The following is a 17,835-nucleotide window of genomic DNA, read 5'->3' as shown; positions in this document are numbered from 1 at the left end:
ATACTCATTTTCACTATATTAATTCTTCCAATCCATAAACACGGTATATTTCTCCATCTGTTTGTGTCCTCTTTGATTTCTTTCATCAGTGTTTTATAGTTTTCTACCTATAAGTCTTTTGTTTCTTTAGGTAGATATATTCCTAATTATTTTATTCTTTTTGTTGCAATGGTGAATGTTATTGTTTCCTTAATTTCTCTGTTTTCTCATTATTGGTGTATAGGAATGCAAGGGATTTCTGTGTGTTAATTTTATATCCTGCAACTTTACTATATTCATTGATTAGCTCTAGTAATTTTCTGGTAGAATCTTTAGGGTTTTCTATGTAGAGGATCATGTCATCTGCAAACAGTGCGAGTTTTACTTCTTCTTTCCCTATCTGTATTCCTTTTATTTCTTTCTCAGCTAGATCTTTTTTAAACATTTCCTGTATCTTCTCAACATATACCTCCCATTTTTCCCCAAGATCTTGGATCATTTTCATATCATTACTCTGAATTCTTTTTCCATTAGATTGTCTATCTCCACTTCACTTAGTTGTTCTTCTGGGGTTTTATCTTGTTCCTTCATCTGAGATACATTCCTTTCCTGTCTCATTTTGTCTAACTTTCTGTGATTGCAGTTTCTATTCCACAGGCTGGAAGACTGCAGTTATTCTTGCTTTTGTGATCTGAAATTGGGTGGATGAGGCTAAGATGCTTATGCAGGATTCCTGGTGGGGGGAACTGGTTCCTGTCCACTGGTGTGTGCTGGTTCTTGCCCCCTAGTGGGCAGGGACATGCTCAGGAAGATGTTAAGCAGCCTATCTGCTGATGGTTGGGGCTGTATTCCTGTCCTGTTGACTGCTTAGCCTGAGGTGTCCTAGCACTGGAGCTTACGGGCTGTTGGGTGAGGCTAGGTCTTGGGGAGAAAATGGCAACCTCCAGGAGAGCTCACCTTAATGAGTGCTCGCCAGAACTGCCACTGTCAGTGTCTTCTTCCCCATAGTGAGCCACATCTGCCTCCCACTTTGGCAAGAGACCCTCCAATACTAGCAGGTAGGTGTGGCCCAGTCTCTTAAGCTTTTTCCCCTAGGAGCTGGTGCACAAGACCTTGTATGCACCCTATAGGAGTAAAATCTGTTTCCCCTAGTCCTGTGAAATTCCTGTGATGAAACCCCACTGGACTTCAAAGTCTGATTCTCTGGGGGCTCTTTGTCCAGTTAACAGACCCCCAGTCTGGGAAGCCTGATGTGGGGTTCAGGACTTTCACTTCTGTGGGAAAACTTCTGTGATAGAATTATTTTCCAGTTTGTGGATTGCCCAGCTTATTGCAACTGTGTTCCTCCTACCATTGCATTGTGTCTTATTCTTTGTCTTTGGATATAGAGTATCTTTTTTGGTAGGTTCCATTGTTTTTTATCAGCAAGTAGTTGTGATTTAAATGTTTTTGTAAGGAGTGAGCTCACATCATTCTACTCTACTATCTTGTTAAACAATGCATATTCATGATGTCCCTGTAGTTCTTTTTCAATTCAAAAATTTTTCTTATTGTAGTATATATATATATAAAATATAAAAGTTGTCATTTTACCGTTTTAAAGTGTACAATTCAGTGGTATTAATTACATTCACAAAGCTTTACAACTATCAACACTATTTTTAAAACCATTCTATTACCACAGACTAAAACAAATACAATGAACTATTTCAGGCTTCCCTTGTAGCTCAGTTGGTAAAGAATCTGCCTGCAATGCAGGAGACCCGGGTTCGATTCCTGGGTCAGGAAGATCCACTGGAGAAGAAAATGGCAACCCACTCCAGTATTCTTGCCTGGAGTATCCCAGGGACAGAGGAGCCTGGAAGACTATAGTCCATGGGGTCGCAAGAGTCAGACACAACTTAGCGACTAAACAAACACCATTACCACAAACAGAAACTCCATAACATTAAACAATAACCCTTAGCCTCTGGTAATCTCCAATATACTTTCTGTCTCTTTAAAGTTGTCTGCTCTAGATATCGCACATAACTGAAATTATATAACATTCGTCCTTTTGTATTTGGCTTATTTCATTTACCATATGTTTTCAAGGTTCATCATGCTATACAGCATGTATCAGAACCTCAATCACTTTTATGCCTGAATAGTTTTTTTACACACTGTGGAATTTTGATAGGCATTACATTAAGTGTGCAGATCACTTTGGGTAGAGGTACAGATACCTTAATAATATTAAATCTTCTGCCCATGAAAGCAGATTGTTTTTCCATTTATTTAGGTCTTCTTCAATTTTTCTCAGCAATACTTTGCAATTTCCAGTGTACAAAGTCTTTCACCTCTGTGGTTAAATTTATTCCTCGATATTTTATTCTTCTGAAGTGAAGTGAAGTTGCTCAGTCGTGTCCGACACTTTGCAACCCCATGGACTGTAGCCTACCAGGCTTCTCCGTCGACGGGATTTCCAGGCAAGAGTACTGGAGTGGGTTGCCATTTCCTTCTCCAGGGGATCTTCTCAACCCAGGGATCAAACCCGGGTCTCCAGCATTGCAGGCAGACGCTTTACCCTCTGAGCCACCAAGGAAACCAGGAAGGATTTATTCTTCTAAATCCTACTATAAATAGAATTGCCTCCTTCAATTCTTTCAAATTGTTCACAGCAGGTGTATAGAAACACAATGAATTTTTGTGTATTGATCTTATACCTTGTAATTTTGCTGACTTTATTAGTACTAACAGCTTCTTGTACATTCTTTAGGAGTCTCTCTATGTAGGATCAAGAGGATCAAGTCATCTGCAAATACAGATGGTTTTATTTCTTCTTTTTCAATTGGATCCCTTTTACTCTTTTTTCTTATCTAATTGCTCTGGCTAGAATTTCCAGTAAAATATTGAATACTAGTGGTGAAAGTGAGCATGCTTATCTTAATACTGATGTTTGGAGGAAAGTTTCCATTTTTTTTCTGTCAAGAATTTTAAACAGTTGAAAGTAAAAGTAAATACTGGTCTCCCTCTTAGTCTTTGATTGCCTACAGAATATAGGCATAATTATACCTTCATCCTATGTTTTTGATAAATGTTTTCTACTAAGTTACTCCAGAGACCTTCATTTAAGCAGAAAGTGATACAAAAGTCAGTATTGTTACTGTATGATTAAATACTTAAAATACAGTAAAGAGAAAATCAGAATTCTGAAATGTGGTTAATTGTCACAATTAAATTGTATAGATAAAAAACAAAACCTAGTTCTAGCCTAACATTACTATTAAAAAGGCTTTATTTGGATAAGTATAGAAATAAGTTACTCTTCTGCCAACAAGAGAATAAGCCAGTAATTGAAAATACATTCTATATAGCAAAGAGGACTATTCTATGTCTTGACTGTGGTGGTGGATGTGACAAAATTGCATATAATGAAATACATATATAAAGAGAATTCATGAATTATAAAAAGGCCAATTAATAGGATGATGGATAGAAAATCACTACTATGTAACTGTCTTAGTTTACTGGCTCAGTAAATTGCCCTCCCCAATGTGAATGGGTACCATCCAATCCACTGAGGGTCTGAACAGAAGAAAGAGCATAGGATGGGAGGCTGAGTTCGCTGCCTGCCTGTTTGTGCTGGGACACTGCTCTTCTGCCCCTGAACTGAGATTCACACCACTGGATCCCCTGATGGTTAGGCCTTTAGACTTGGACTGGAATTACACCACTGGCTTTGCTGGGTCTCCAGCTTGCTGATGGTACATTGTAGGACTTAGCCTCCATATTTGCATGAGTCAATTCTTCACAGTAAATCTACCTATATATGTAATTATATATAATTCATTATTAATCAACAATTATTACATCACAATATACTTCATTCTCATTATTATACTACTATATGTATGCACATCTGCTATTCATTCTGTTTCTCTGGAAAACTGTAACCTAATACAATTGCCAAAACAAATCATAAAATGTTATAATCACTTAAAACTGATCTAAAAGCATGAAATAGTCAGTTTAATCTCAGATTTAAAAGATATAAGTCTTTCAAATGGTTTTACAAAATAATAAAGGAAATCTAACAAGAATATATGTGATTCAAAAATCATTGCTTGCCACTTGCTTTCTATATATCCCTTTGGACAATTTGAGTTTCTATTACGGACATCTATCATCTATTTTAAAATATATTAAGTGAGTTAAAAAATAATGCTTTTATCTTAATATCTAGCTGAAATTGGTTTCACCAAGGAAGCTAGAAGTTTGGTTAAAGGAAGGAGGAGGAGTAATTTACAACAAAACTATTTGTGGGATAGAGCACATAAAAATATTTGCAGCTGGGGGGAGTATGACTAGGGAAAGCAGCTATAAAAAGATAAAGGGGTAAAGGTGATAGAGATATAGATGTCAAACTAGGAGACCTCTTTGATAAACTCTTCTTTTTGTCCCTACTATACTCTGTGTGGCATTTTCCATATTTTTTTTTTTTACCCAGACTACCACTGATTAATACTATACATTACCTACATTATGAAAAAAAATAGACCTGTAGCCCTGAAATGAGATCTTAACCACAAATTACAACACAGTTTGTATGGAAAATGCATTCTAAAAATATTCAGTCCCAAGACTGAACCAGAAAAAGATAGAAAATATGAACAGACCAATCACAAGTACAGAAATTGAATTAGTAATTTTAAAACTGCCCAAAACCAAAAGTCTAGGACCAGATGGTTTCACAGGTGAATTCTATTGAACATTTAAAACCCGTTCTTCTGAAACTATTTCAAAATACCTGGAAAGGAAGGAACACTCCCAAACTCATTCTGTGAAGCCAACATGACCTTGATACCAAAACTAGACAGAGATATCACACAAAAAGAAAATGACAGGCCAATACCACTGTTGAACATACATGAAAAAGTCCTCAACAAAATACGAGCAAACTGAATCCAACAATACATTAAAAGGATCATACATCATAATCAAATGGGATAACAATACATTAAAAGGATCATACATCATAATCAAATGGGATTTATCTCAGAGATGCAAAGATTTTTTAATACCAGGAAATCAATGTGATATACCACATTAAAAAACTGAATAATAAATTTTATTTATTTCAATAGATGCAGAAAAAGGTTTTGATGAAATTCAACATCCATTTATGATAAAAACTCTCTAGAAAGTTGGCATAGAGGGAACATACCTCAACATAATGAAGACTATATATGACAAACCCACAGCTAATATCAGACTCAATAGTGAAAAGCTAAAAGTGTTTCCTCTAATCAGTAACTACATACCCTTGCCACTTTTATTCAACATAGTTTTGGAAGTTCTAGTCACAGCGATCAGAGAAGAAAAAGAAATAAAAGGAATCCAAACTGGAAATGAAGAAATAAAACTGTCAATGTTTGCAGATGACATGATACTATATACAAAAAATCCTAAAGACACCACCAGAAAACTACTAGAGCTCATCAAGGAGTTGGTAAAGCAGCAGGATACAAAATTAAAATACAGAAATCAGTTGCATTTCTATGTACTAACATCAAAAGACAGAGAAATTAAAGAAATAATGCCATCTATTGTCAGATCAAGAAGAATAAAATACCTAGGAATAAACCTACCTAAAGATTTACTTCAAAAATTATAAGATGATGAATTCAAAGAAATTGAAGACAACATAAACAGATAGCAAGACATACTGTGTTTCTTGACTGGAAGAATTGATATTGTCAAAATGACTATACTTACCCAAGGCAATCTACAGATTCAATGTAATCTGTATCAAATTACCAACAGCATTTTTTGCAGAACTATAACAAGTAATTTTAAAAATTTGTATGGAAAGACAAAAGACCCTGAATAGCCAAAGCAATCTTAAGAAAGAACTGAGCTGGAGGAATTAGACTCCCTGACTTCTGACTATACTACAAAGCTACACTCATCAAAACAGTAAAGTACTGGAACAAAAACAGACACATAGATCAATGGAAAAAGACAGAAAGCCAAGAAATAAACCCATGCAGTTATGGTCAATTAATCTACAATAAAGGAGGCAAGAATACACAACGGAGAAAAAACAGTCTCTTTAATGAGTGGTGCTGGGAAAACTGAAATGCTACATGTAAAAAAAATGAAACTAGAACATTATCTAACACCATATACAAAAATAAAATGTATTAAAGACCTAAATATAAGACTCAATACTATAAAATTCTGAGAGGAAAACATATACAGAACACTCTTCAACATAAATCACAGCAATATTTTTTCTGGATCTGTCTCCTAGAGTAATGGAAATAAGAGCAAAAATAAACAAATGTGTTATAATTAAAATTATACATTTTTGCACTGGGAAGGAAACCATAAACGAAATGAGAAGACAACCTACAGACTGGGAGAAAACATTTGCAAATGAGGGAACCAATGAGCTTAATTTCCAAATTATAGAAAGAACTCATACAAGTCGCTAACAAAAAACCAAACAACAATCAAAAACTGGGCAGAAGACCTACATAGACATTTCTCCAAAGACGACACAAAGATGGCCAACAGGCACATAAAAAGACATCTAACATTGCTAATTAGAGAACTGCAAATCAAAACTACAGTGCATATCACCTTACACTGCTCAGAATGATCATCATCAAAAAGTCTACAAATAATAAATGCTGGAGAGGGTGTGGAGAAAAGGGAACCCTCCTCCTCCTACTGTTGGTGGGAACGTAAACTGGTATAGCCACTATGGAAAGCAGTATGGAAGCACCTTAAAAAACTAAAAATAGAGTTACCATATCATCCAGCAATCCTGGGCACTCCTGGGCATGTATCTGGAAAGGACTCTTTCGAAAAGATGCATGCACCACAATGTTCATAGCAGCATTATTTACAATAGCCAAGACATGGAAGCAATCTAAGTGTCCATTGACAGATGAATGGATAAAAAACAAGTGGTGTAACCCAATGGAGTATCAGTCAGCCATAAAAAGAGTGAAATAATGCCCTTTAAATCTGATGGACCTAGAGATACTAACTGAAGTTAAGTCAGAGAAATACAAATGTCATATGATATCACTTGTATGTGGAATTAAAAAGAAATGACACAAATGAACTTATTTACAAAACAGAAACACATTCACATAGAAAATAAACTTATGGTTATCAAGGGAAAAGCAGGGGAAGAAGGCAGGGATAAATATGCAGTTTGGGATTAACAGATACACACTACTATATATAAAACAGATAAACAACAAGGACCTACTATAGCATAAGGAACTATATTCACTAGCTTGTAACAAACTATAATGGAAAAGAATCTGAAAAGAATACACACACACATATAAAAAACTAAATCACTGTGTTGTACATCTTAAACTAATATAAGACTGTAAATCAATTGTACTTCAATTTAAATAAATAAATAAGTAATATTTTGAAACATAACCTATAACGCAGTTCTAAGTTAGGGAAGGTATATTAATTTACAACATGAGACCATAAGCCCCTAATGGGTAGATACCTCATTTTCCTCATCTTTACCCATTCATCACATTGTATGGCACAAAGAAGATACAGTTGGAAAAGTAAATGAGCTGAACATATGAACTATTATGAAAATTCAACTCCCTGTTCTGCTTATTTCAAGTTTTCCAGTCTTAGTGGATAGATATAAATATTCTTTCCAGAATACACAGGCAGTAGCTTTCTACACAGAACGATCTCATTCAAGGCACTATTGACAGGCCAATATGAAAATTGTTGACTGATGGCCAATAAGCCTTCTAGGTTCCTCTAGATTCCTTACTCTGCTGGCTTCACTATGTTCCTAGTTCCTGAACCAGTATTTGTTAGACATTATGTTCTAATACATTACTTCTCCATCCATGTAAATCCAAAGAGGGTGTTTCCCTCAGTTTTACCCTAAGCTAGTTTCTTAAGCATAGGCTGGGGAAACTGGGCTAAATGGGTATTAAAATTAAGATATCATATATCACCATCATATGAACACTGTTAAAACACATCATAAATAAAGTATTTTACTCCTTTAAGAAAAAATAGCTCTACTCAGAAAGTAGAAACTACAAATTTTTTATTTATTTCTATAAACTATAAACATTTCTATAAACCACTCATTTCTCAAAAGAAATGATTTATCTTAAAACATCACTTTAACAAATATGACCTTTTTAAAACATGTATATTATTTCAGCAAAAACAAACTTACTCATTGTCTTGCATAGTAGATTCCTTTCTTTTGTTTATACTGAGGTGATTCAAGTTTTCCCTCTTTCCTATATGTGTGTAATAAAAGGAAAATAAAGTTAAAGCAAAATTGTCAAATTTTAAATAGAATTTAGATCACCAAATTTTAAATAAAAATAAAAGGGTAGATAAATGAAAGAAGAGTAGTTAATGAAAAAGTATCCTGAAATTTGGTATGGGAAAATTTTTTCAGTATTGTGAAGAACTTTGCAATAGGTACTTTGTTTCTTTTTTATTTTCCATTCTAATTTTTTATTCATGATTATATTATATAAAAGAAACAATCTTTTGTATAAAATTTCTATTGGGGACTGGTATATTAAAAAGAAAAACTAGATAAACCCAACTTGATAATATAAACTTTACTTGATAAAGGATGCTTTCATCAAATATTCTAATAAAAATTATTAAAGTTTTCAGTTTATATTATTTAACTCCTATTTTTTTGTCTCACAGTTAACAAGGAATTGTTGATACTAATATCTAGAAAATAGTGAGTTCCTCATGATAGCACAGTAAATTAAATACAATTTTAGGGACAACAGTACCTGACTGCTTAAATGCTAAATGATTTGGTAAACTCTTGGAAATATCTTTAGTGCCTATGAAGATATTTCAAATACTGCATGGTGTCATTTATAAGTGGAATTTAAAACATAATGCAAATGAATGTATATGCAAAACTGAAACAGACTCACAGATAAAACAAACTTGTGGTTACCAAAGGGAAAAGCGAAAAGGGGAGGGACAAATTAGTGGTTCAGGATGAACAGACACAGACAATTATATATAAGACAGTGAGATACAATGTATAGCATAGGGAATGATACCCATTATCTTCTAATAAACTGCAATGGAATATAATCTGCAAAAATACTGAATCACTATGCTATAAATCACAATATTGTAAATCAACTTTTAAACTTCAATTTAAAAGTGCATATTGACTTAGTTAATTCTTGGAAAGATCTTTGGTACCTACTAAAATATTTTATTCATTGAAGTACTTATTTTAGATATTAATAAAATAAACAAATTCTATCAACTTAAAAAACTATGAAGTTACCCAATGCCAACACTTAGCTAAACCTTAAAAAGTTGACAGAAACAGAAACACAAATGTAACTAAGTTCAGTTGAGTTCAGTTGCTCAGTCATGTCCAATTCTTTGCGACCCTATGAATTGAAGCACGCCAGGCCTCCCTGTCCATCACCAACTCCCGGAGTTTACCCAAACCCATGTCCATCGAGTCGCTGATGCCATCCAACTATCTCATCCTCTGTCGTCCCCTTCTCCTCCTGCCCCCAATCCTTCCCAGCATTAGGGTCTTTTCCAATGAGTCAACTCTTCACATGAAGTGGCCAAAGTATTGGAGTTTCAGCTTCAACATCATACCTTCCAATGAACACCCAGGACTGATCTCCTTTAGGATGGACTGGTTGGATCTCCTTGCAGTCCAAGGACTCTCAAGAGTCTTCTCCAACACCACAGTTCAAAAGCATCAATTCTGTGGCGCTCAGCTTTCTTCACCGTCCAACTCTCACATCCATACATGACCACTGGAAAAACCATAGCCTTGACTAGACGGACCTTTGTTGGCAAAGTAATGTCTCTGCTTTTAAATATGCTATCTAGGTTGGTCATAACCTTCCTTCCAAGGAGTAAGTGTCTTTTAATTTCGTGGCTGCAGTCACCATCAGCAGTGATTTTGGAGCCTAAAAAAATAAAGTCTGACACTGTTTCCACTGTTTCCCCATCTATTTCCCATGAAGTGATCGGACCACATGGCATGATCTTAGTTTTCTGAATGTCGAGCTTTGAGTCAACTTTTTCACTCTCCTCTTTCACTTTCATCAAGAGGCTCTTTAGTTCTTCTTCACTTTCTGCCATAAGGGTGGTGTCATCTGCGTATCTGAGGTTATTGGTATTTCTCCCGGCAATCTTGATTCCAGCTTGTGTTTCTTCCAGCCCAGCATTTCTCATGATGTACTCTGTATATAAGTTAAATAAGCAGGGTGACAATATACAGCCTTGACGTACTCAAATGTGTGCTGGTTAGAAATGTAAATTTGCTTTTATAGTATTAATAGAACATGATGTTTGCACTTAGGAGTAGTCAAGGAGTCAACTGTTTTTAGAGCTAACTATTTAGTTGTTCTACAGTACTTTATAGTGCTATATGCACAATATATGTTAAACATATTCAATGTATGACTTGAGGACACATTAGCATAGTTAGAGATCCTCAGTGTTTTACATATACTGGCCTTTACTGGTTTTACATATACTGAATAAAGAAGCAAATGAATGACTAATCCAAACTCTTTACTAATGAAAATCAGTGAAGAAAATTCAGTTTTTTTAAGGTACAAACACTGGCACCTTCTCACACCACACACTTTAATATAGCTCCATTTGCTCAACAACTGGCAGTTACTATTTTTCTAAAAAATTGTTTGGTACAATGCACCATGAAAAACAAGCTCACATTTTCCAAAAGAAATATAATATGAACCACTTATGTAATTTAAAATCTACCAACAAAATTTTTATAAGAGGAAAAAGAGTCAGATTTGACTGGTCCCATCACTTCATGGGAAATAGATGGTGAAACAGTGGAAACAGTGTCAGACTTTATTTTTTGGGACTCCAAAATCACTGCAGATGGTGATTGTAGCCATGAAATTAAAAGACGCTTACCCCTGGGAAAGAAAGTTATGACCAACCTAGACAGCATATTAAAAAGCAGAGACATTACTATGCCAACAAAGGTCCGTTTAGTCAAGGCTACGGTTTTTCCAGTAGTCATGTATGGATGTGAGAGTTGGACGGTGAAGAAAGCTGAGCGCCGAAGAATTGCTGCTTTTGAACTTTGGTGTTGGAGAAGACTCTTGAGAGTCCCTTGGACTGCAAGGAGATCCAACTAGTCCATCCTAAAGGAGATCGGTCCTGGGTGTTCATTGGAAGGACTGACGCTGAAACTAAAGCTCCAACACTTTGGCCACCTCATGCAAAGAGTTGATTCATTGGAAAAGACCCTGATTCTGGGAAGGATTGGGGGCAGGAGGAGAAGGGGACGACAGAGGATGAGATGGCTGGATGGTATCACCGACTTAATGGACATGAGTTTGGGTAAACTCCGGGTGTTGGTGATGGACAGGGAGGCCTGGCGTGCTTCAATTCATGGGGTCGCAAAGAATTGGACACGACTGAGCAACTGAACTCAACTGAACCCAAATATTCTTATATTAACACACAATCAATATAAATTATTAATTATACATATTAGTTTTTCCACACAAGATTTTAATATCTGGTGTGTATTCTTACACTTATAGTACATTTCAATTCAGATCAGTTCAACTCCACATGTTCAACATGTACACGTACTGGATGGCATAGTTCTAGATAATATTGCAGGAGGATCCAACACTTCCAGATGAAACTAAATACACAGATAACATGAAGGCAACTTCTTTAAAATTTAAGTGTGATTTATTAACACATTAAAAAATACATTGTCAGAAGGGCTAAGATGGCGGAGGAATAGGACGGGGAGACCACTCTCTCCTCCACAAATTTATCGAAAGAACATCTGAACGCTGACCAAACTTCACAAAACTACTTCTGAAGGCTGGCTGAGGACGTCAGGCTTTCACAAAAACTGCGCATTATCTTCAAAAGAGGTAGGAGAAATTATAAAAGATAAAAAGAGAGACAAAAGAGTTAGGGACGGAGACCCGTCCCGGGGAGGGAGTCGTAAAAGAGGAGGAATTTCCAAGCACCAGGAAACCCTCTCACCAGCGGGTGTGGGGGAGGATTTTTTTTTTTCTCGGAGGGCAACGTAACTGGGAGGGAAAAAATAAATAAAATCCACAGATTACGTGCCTAAAGCAACTCCCAGCAAAGAACCCCAGACACTCGCATCATCCGCCACCAGCAAGTGGGGGCTGAACGGAGAGGAGCGGGCGGCATTGCCTAGGGTAAGGACCGGGCCCGAGTGCCCCGAGGGCAATCTGAGGGAACTAACGTGAGATAGTAACCTAAACTGTGGGACAGCGAGAGAGAGAGAGAACTATCCCGCGAAAAGCCCAACTCTAAGGCACTGCCGGCCCGCTCACAGAACAAAGGACTGAGCGATACCAGAGGAGAGCTAGCCGGCTGCGGACCGCCCCATCCCCCGCCGGACACAGCGGGCAGGCGGGGCCTGCCAGAGCCGGAAAGGGGCAAACTCGGCTCCAGAGAGGGCACCCCCTACCAAACTGCAAACAGGCTCCCAGTTTCTAAGCAAAGACTGCCTGAGATCCCGGAGGGTCGACAGCTGCCGGGAGGGTCGCAGCCAGAGACCAGCTCCCCAGAACCGACACAAAGCACACCGGAGCCGGGCGCGCGCGTAAACCGAGGCGGGGACCAGGGAGGTGATAAGCCGCACCGCCCCAACAGGGGAGAGCGCGCTCGCCAAACTCCTGGCCGCCTGGGCAGCTCCGACCGGGAACGGCACAAGCCGCGGGCGAAACCGAGTCTGCGCCTTTGTGGAGTAACCGGGAGCCTGAACCTGAGCGGCTTAGACCTGGGAAGTGCACGCAGCTCAGGGCCCGCTCCCCGGCCGAGTAACCTGAAGCCTGAGCAGGGTAGACGGGGAAAGCACACACGCCGTGAGCGGGGGCGAACCCAGTGCGGCCGAGACACTGCGAGCTTACCACACACACGCCAGAATTGCAGTGTTCCTTCCTCCCCACAGCACGACTGAACAAGCGAACCTAAAGAGATCACCTCCACCGCTTTGTTGCAGGGCGGAAATTAGATACTGAAGAGATCTCCAAACAGAAGCCAAATAAACAGAGGGAAGCGCTTTGGAAGGGACAGGCCAACAGATTAAGATCCCTGTAGTTAATACCGACTGCATTAAAAAGGACCTATAGATCTTGAAAAGTATAAGCAGGAATAAGGATCTATCTAAAACTGAGCAGATCCCACACTGCTCACAACAGCTCCAGAGAAAGTCCGGGATATATATATTTTTTACTATTATTATTATTTTTTTTTTTTTAATTTTTTTTTTTTTAATTAAAAAAAATTTTTTTTTCTCTTCTTTCCTTTTTCTTCAAGTCCTCTATTACACCTTTAACTTTCATTTTCATAACCCACTATTAACTTGCAAAAAAAAAAAAAAACCCTATTTTTGAAGCAAACTACATACATATATCGTATACCTTTTGTGTTTTCTTTTTTTTTAATGTTTTTTTCCTGTTCTACATTTTTTTACTGTTTCTTTTTTTACTGTTTTACTGTTTTTTTTCTTTTTACACTGTTTCCTTTTTTCTTTTTTTTTAGATTGTAAGTTTTATAAGAGTCTAACCTCTACTCTAGATTTTTAATCTTTGTTTTACATATTTGATATCAACTTTGTACATTTAAGAACCCCATCTTTAGGACCCATTTTTACTCAGGAGTGTGATCACTGGCCTGATCACTCTCTCCCCCTATTGATGCTCTTTCTTCTCCCCCAGGGAACCTCTATCTCCCACCCTCCTCCTTCTCTTCTCAACCCAATTCTGTGAATCTCTGAGGGTGTTCTGGGTACCGGAGAACACTTCAGGAACAGGATACTGCCCAGATCTCTCTCTCCCCTCTTAATTCCTCCCTTTCTACTCATGCTCACCTCTGTTACCTTCCTCCCCCCTCTCTATGTATCTCTGTGAATCACTCTGAGGGTTCCAAACTGTGGAAAGCACAGAGGGAAGTGCTTACTGGCTAGATTGCTCTCTCCACATTTGAATTCCCCTCTTCCCCTCCTGGTCACCTCAACCCACCCCCCCCACCTCATCTCTCCATGTAACTCAGTGAACCTTTCTGGGTATCCCTCACTGTGGAGAATCTTTTCACCATTAACCTAAAAGTTTTATTATTGAGGCTGTATGGAAGGAGAAGTCTTGAGGCTACTGCAAGAATAAGACTGAAAGCCAGGGGAAACATTAATTAATAAGAGACCATCCAATAGCCTCCATAAATTCACTGAAACCAAGCTCCACCCAAGAGACAATAAGTTCCAGAACAAGACATACCACGCAAATTCTCCAGCAACGCAGGAACATAGACCTGAGCATCAATATACAGGCTGCCCAGAGGCACACCAAATCCATAGACATCTCAAAAATTAATACTGGTCACTCCATTACACTCTAGAGAGCAGAAATCCAGCTCCACCCACCAGAACACCGACACAAGCTCCCCCAACCAGGAAACCTTGACAAGCCACCTGTCCAACCCCAACCGCAGTGAGAAACCTCCACAACAAAGAGGAACTTCATACTACCAGAATACAGAAGGGCCACGCCTAACACAGCAATCTAAACAAGATGAAAAGGCAGAGAAATACTCAGCAAGTAAAGGACAATGAGAAATGCCCACAAAGCCAAACAAAAGAGGAGGAGATAGGGAATCTATCTGAAAAAGAATTTAGAATAAGGATAATAAAAATGATCCAAAATCTTGAAAGCAAAATGGAGTTACAGATAAATAGCCTGGAGACAAAGATTGAGAAGATGCAAGAAATGTTTATCAAGGACTTAGAAGAAATAAAAAGGAATCAATATAGAATGAATAATGAAATAAAGGAGATAAAAGACACTCTGGAGGGAACCAACAGTAGAATAACGGAGGCAGAAGATAGGATAAGTGAGGTAGAAGATAGAATGATGGAAATAAACGAAGCAGAGAGGAAAAAAGAAAAAAGAATCAAAAGAAATGAGGAAAACCTCCGGGACCTCTGGGACAATATGAAACGCCCCAACATTCGAATCATAGGAGTCCCAGAAGAAGAAGATAAAAGGAAAGGCCATGAAAAAATACTCGAGGAGATAATAGTTGAGAATTTCCCTAAATTGAGGAAAGAAATAGTCACAGAAGTCCAAGAAACCCAGAGAGTTCCAAACAGGATAAACCCAAGGCGAAACACCCCAAGACACATATTAATCAAATTAACAAAGATCAAACACAAAGAACAAATATTAAAAGCAGCAAGGGAAAAACAACAAATAACACACAAGGGGATCCCCATAAGGATAACAGCTGATCTTTCAATAGAAACCCTTCAGGCTAGAAGGGAATGGCAGGACATACTTAAAGTAATGAAAGAGAATAATCTACAACCCAGATTACTGTACCCAGCAAGGATCTCATTCAGATATGAAGGAGAATTCAAAAGCTTTACAGACAAGCAAGAGCTGAGGGAATTCAGCACCACCAAACCAGCTCTCCAGCAAATGCTAAAGGATCTTCTCTAAACAGGAAACACAGAAAGGATGTTTCAACATGAACTCAAAACAACAAAGTAAATGGCAACGGGATCATACTTATCAATAATTACCTTAAATGTAAATGGGTTGAATGCCCCAACCAAAAGACAAAGGGTTGCTGAATGGATACAAAAACAAGACCCCTATATATGCTGTCTACAAGAGACCCACCTCAAAACTAGGGACACACACAGGCTGAAAGTGAAAGGATGGAAAAACATATTCCATGCAAACGGAGACCAAAAGAAAGCAGGAGTCGCAATACTCATTTCAGATAAAATAGACTTTAAAATAAAGGATGTGAAAAGGGACAAAAAAGGACACTACATAAAGATCAAAGGATCAATTCAAGAAGAAGACGTAACAATCATAAATATATATGCACCCAACATAGGAGCACCACAATATATAAGGCAAATACTAACAAGTATGAAAGGGGAAATTAACAATAACACAATAATAGTGGGAGACTTTAATACTCCACTCACGCATATGGATAGATCAACTAAACAGAAAATTAACAAGGAAACACAAACTTTAAATGATACAATAGACAAATTAGATTTAATTGATATTTACAGGAGTTTCCACCCCAAAACAATCAATTTTACCTTTTTCTCAAGTGCACACGGAACTTTATCCAGGATAGATCACATCCTGGGCCATAAATCTAGCCTTGGTAAATTCAAAAAAATTGAAATCATCCCAGCCATCTTCTCTGACCACAATGCAGTAAGATTAGACCTCAATTACAGGAAAAAAACTATTAAAAGTTCCAACATATGGAGGCTAAACAACACGCTTCTGAATAACCAACAAATCACAGAAGAAATCAATAAAGAAATAAAATTATGCATAGAAACGAATGAAAATGAAAACACAACAACCCCAAACCTATGGGACACTGTAAAAGCAATACTAAGGGGAAGGTTCATAGCAATACAGGCGTACCTCAAGAAACAAGAAAAAAATCAAATAAATCAACTAACTCTACACCTAAAGCAACTAGAGAAGGAAGAAATGAAAAACCCCAGGGTCAGTAGAAGGAAAGAAATCTTAAAAATTAGGGCAGAAATAAATGCAAAAGAAACAAAAGAGACCATAGCAAAAATAAACAAAACTAAAAGCTGGTTTTTCGAGAAGATAAACAAAATTGATAAGCCATTAGCCAGACTCATCAAGAAACAAAGGGAGAAGAATCAGATCAACAAAATTAGAAATGAAAATGGAGAGATCACAACAGACTCCACAGAAATACAAAGGATCATAAGAGACTACTACCAACAGCTATATGCCAATAAAATGGACAACTTGGAAGAAATGGACAAATTCTTAGAAAAGTATAACTTTCCAAAACTGAACCAGGAAGAAATAGAAGATCTTAACAGACCCATCACAAGCACGGAAATCGAAACTGTAATCAGAAATCTTCCAGCAAACAAAAGCCCAGGACCAGACGGCTTCACAGCGGAATTCTACCAAAAATTTAGAGAAGAGCTAACACCTATCCTACTCAAACTCTTCCAGAAAATTGCAGAAGATGGTAAACTTCCAAACTCATTCTATGAGGCCACCATCACCCTAATTCCAAAACCAGACAAAGATGTCACAAAAAAGGAAAACTACAGGCCAATATCACTGATGAACATAGATGCAAAAATCCTTAATAAAATTCTAGCAAACAGAATCCAACATCATATTAAAAAGATCATACATCATGACCAAGTGGGCTTTATCCCAGGAATGCAAGGTTTTTTTAACATCCGCAAATCAATCAATGTAATACACCACATTAACAAATTGAAAGAAAAAAACCATATGGTTATCTCAATAGATGCAGAAAAAGCCTTTGACAAAATTCAGCATCCATTTATGATTAAAACCCTCCAGAAAGCAGGAATAGAAGGAACATATCTCAACATAATAAAAGCTATATATGACAAACCCACAGCAAACATTACCCTCAATGGTGAAAAATTGAAAGCATTTCCCCTAAAGTCAGGAACAAGGCAAGGATGCCCACTTTCACCACTACTATTCAACATAGTTTTGGAAGTTTTGGCCACAGCAATCAGAGCTGAAAAAGAAATAAAAGGAATACAGATAGGAAAAGAAGAAGTAAAACTCTCACTGTTTGCAGATGACATGATCCTCTACATAGAAAACCCTAAAGACTCTACTAGAAAATTACTAGAGTTGATCAATGAATATAGTAAAGTTGCAGGATATAAAATTAACACACAGAAATCCCTTGCATTCCTATACTCCAATAATGAGAAAACAGAAAGAG

General features: G+C 37.4%; 1 protein-coding gene across 7 annotated transcripts in view; it reads right to left on the bottom strand.

Annotated features, from left to right (window-relative positions):
• The window catches only part of ITGB3BP (integrin subunit beta 3 binding protein), a 90,486-nt gene that overhangs the window by 26,008 nt on the left and 46,643 nt on the right, over nucleotides 1-17,835 (bottom strand). For all 7 annotated transcript variants that reach the window (XR_014052696.1, XR_014052695.1, XR_014052694.1 and 4 more), the window contains exon 4: nucleotides 8,210-8,276. Coding sequence is in view for 3 of the 7 variants with exons in the window: in XM_081486616.1 (XP_081342742.1) it covers nucleotides 8,210-8,276 (67 nt within the window). In the remaining 4 variants the exon portion in view is untranslated. The remainder of the gene's footprint in view (nucleotides 1-8,209; nucleotides 8,277-17,835) is intronic.

Source organism: Giraffa tippelskirchi, chromosome 5 (assembly GCF_054371585.1).
Source record: "Giraffa tippelskirchi isolate mGirTip1 chromosome 5, T2T-mGirTip1v1.2.pri, whole genome shotgun sequence".
Taxonomy (NCBI): Eukaryota; Metazoa; Chordata; class Mammalia; order Artiodactyla; family Giraffidae; genus Giraffa; species Giraffa tippelskirchi.
Note: the sequence above shows the minus strand (reverse complement) of the source record. Positions and strands in the feature narration are given on the sequence as shown.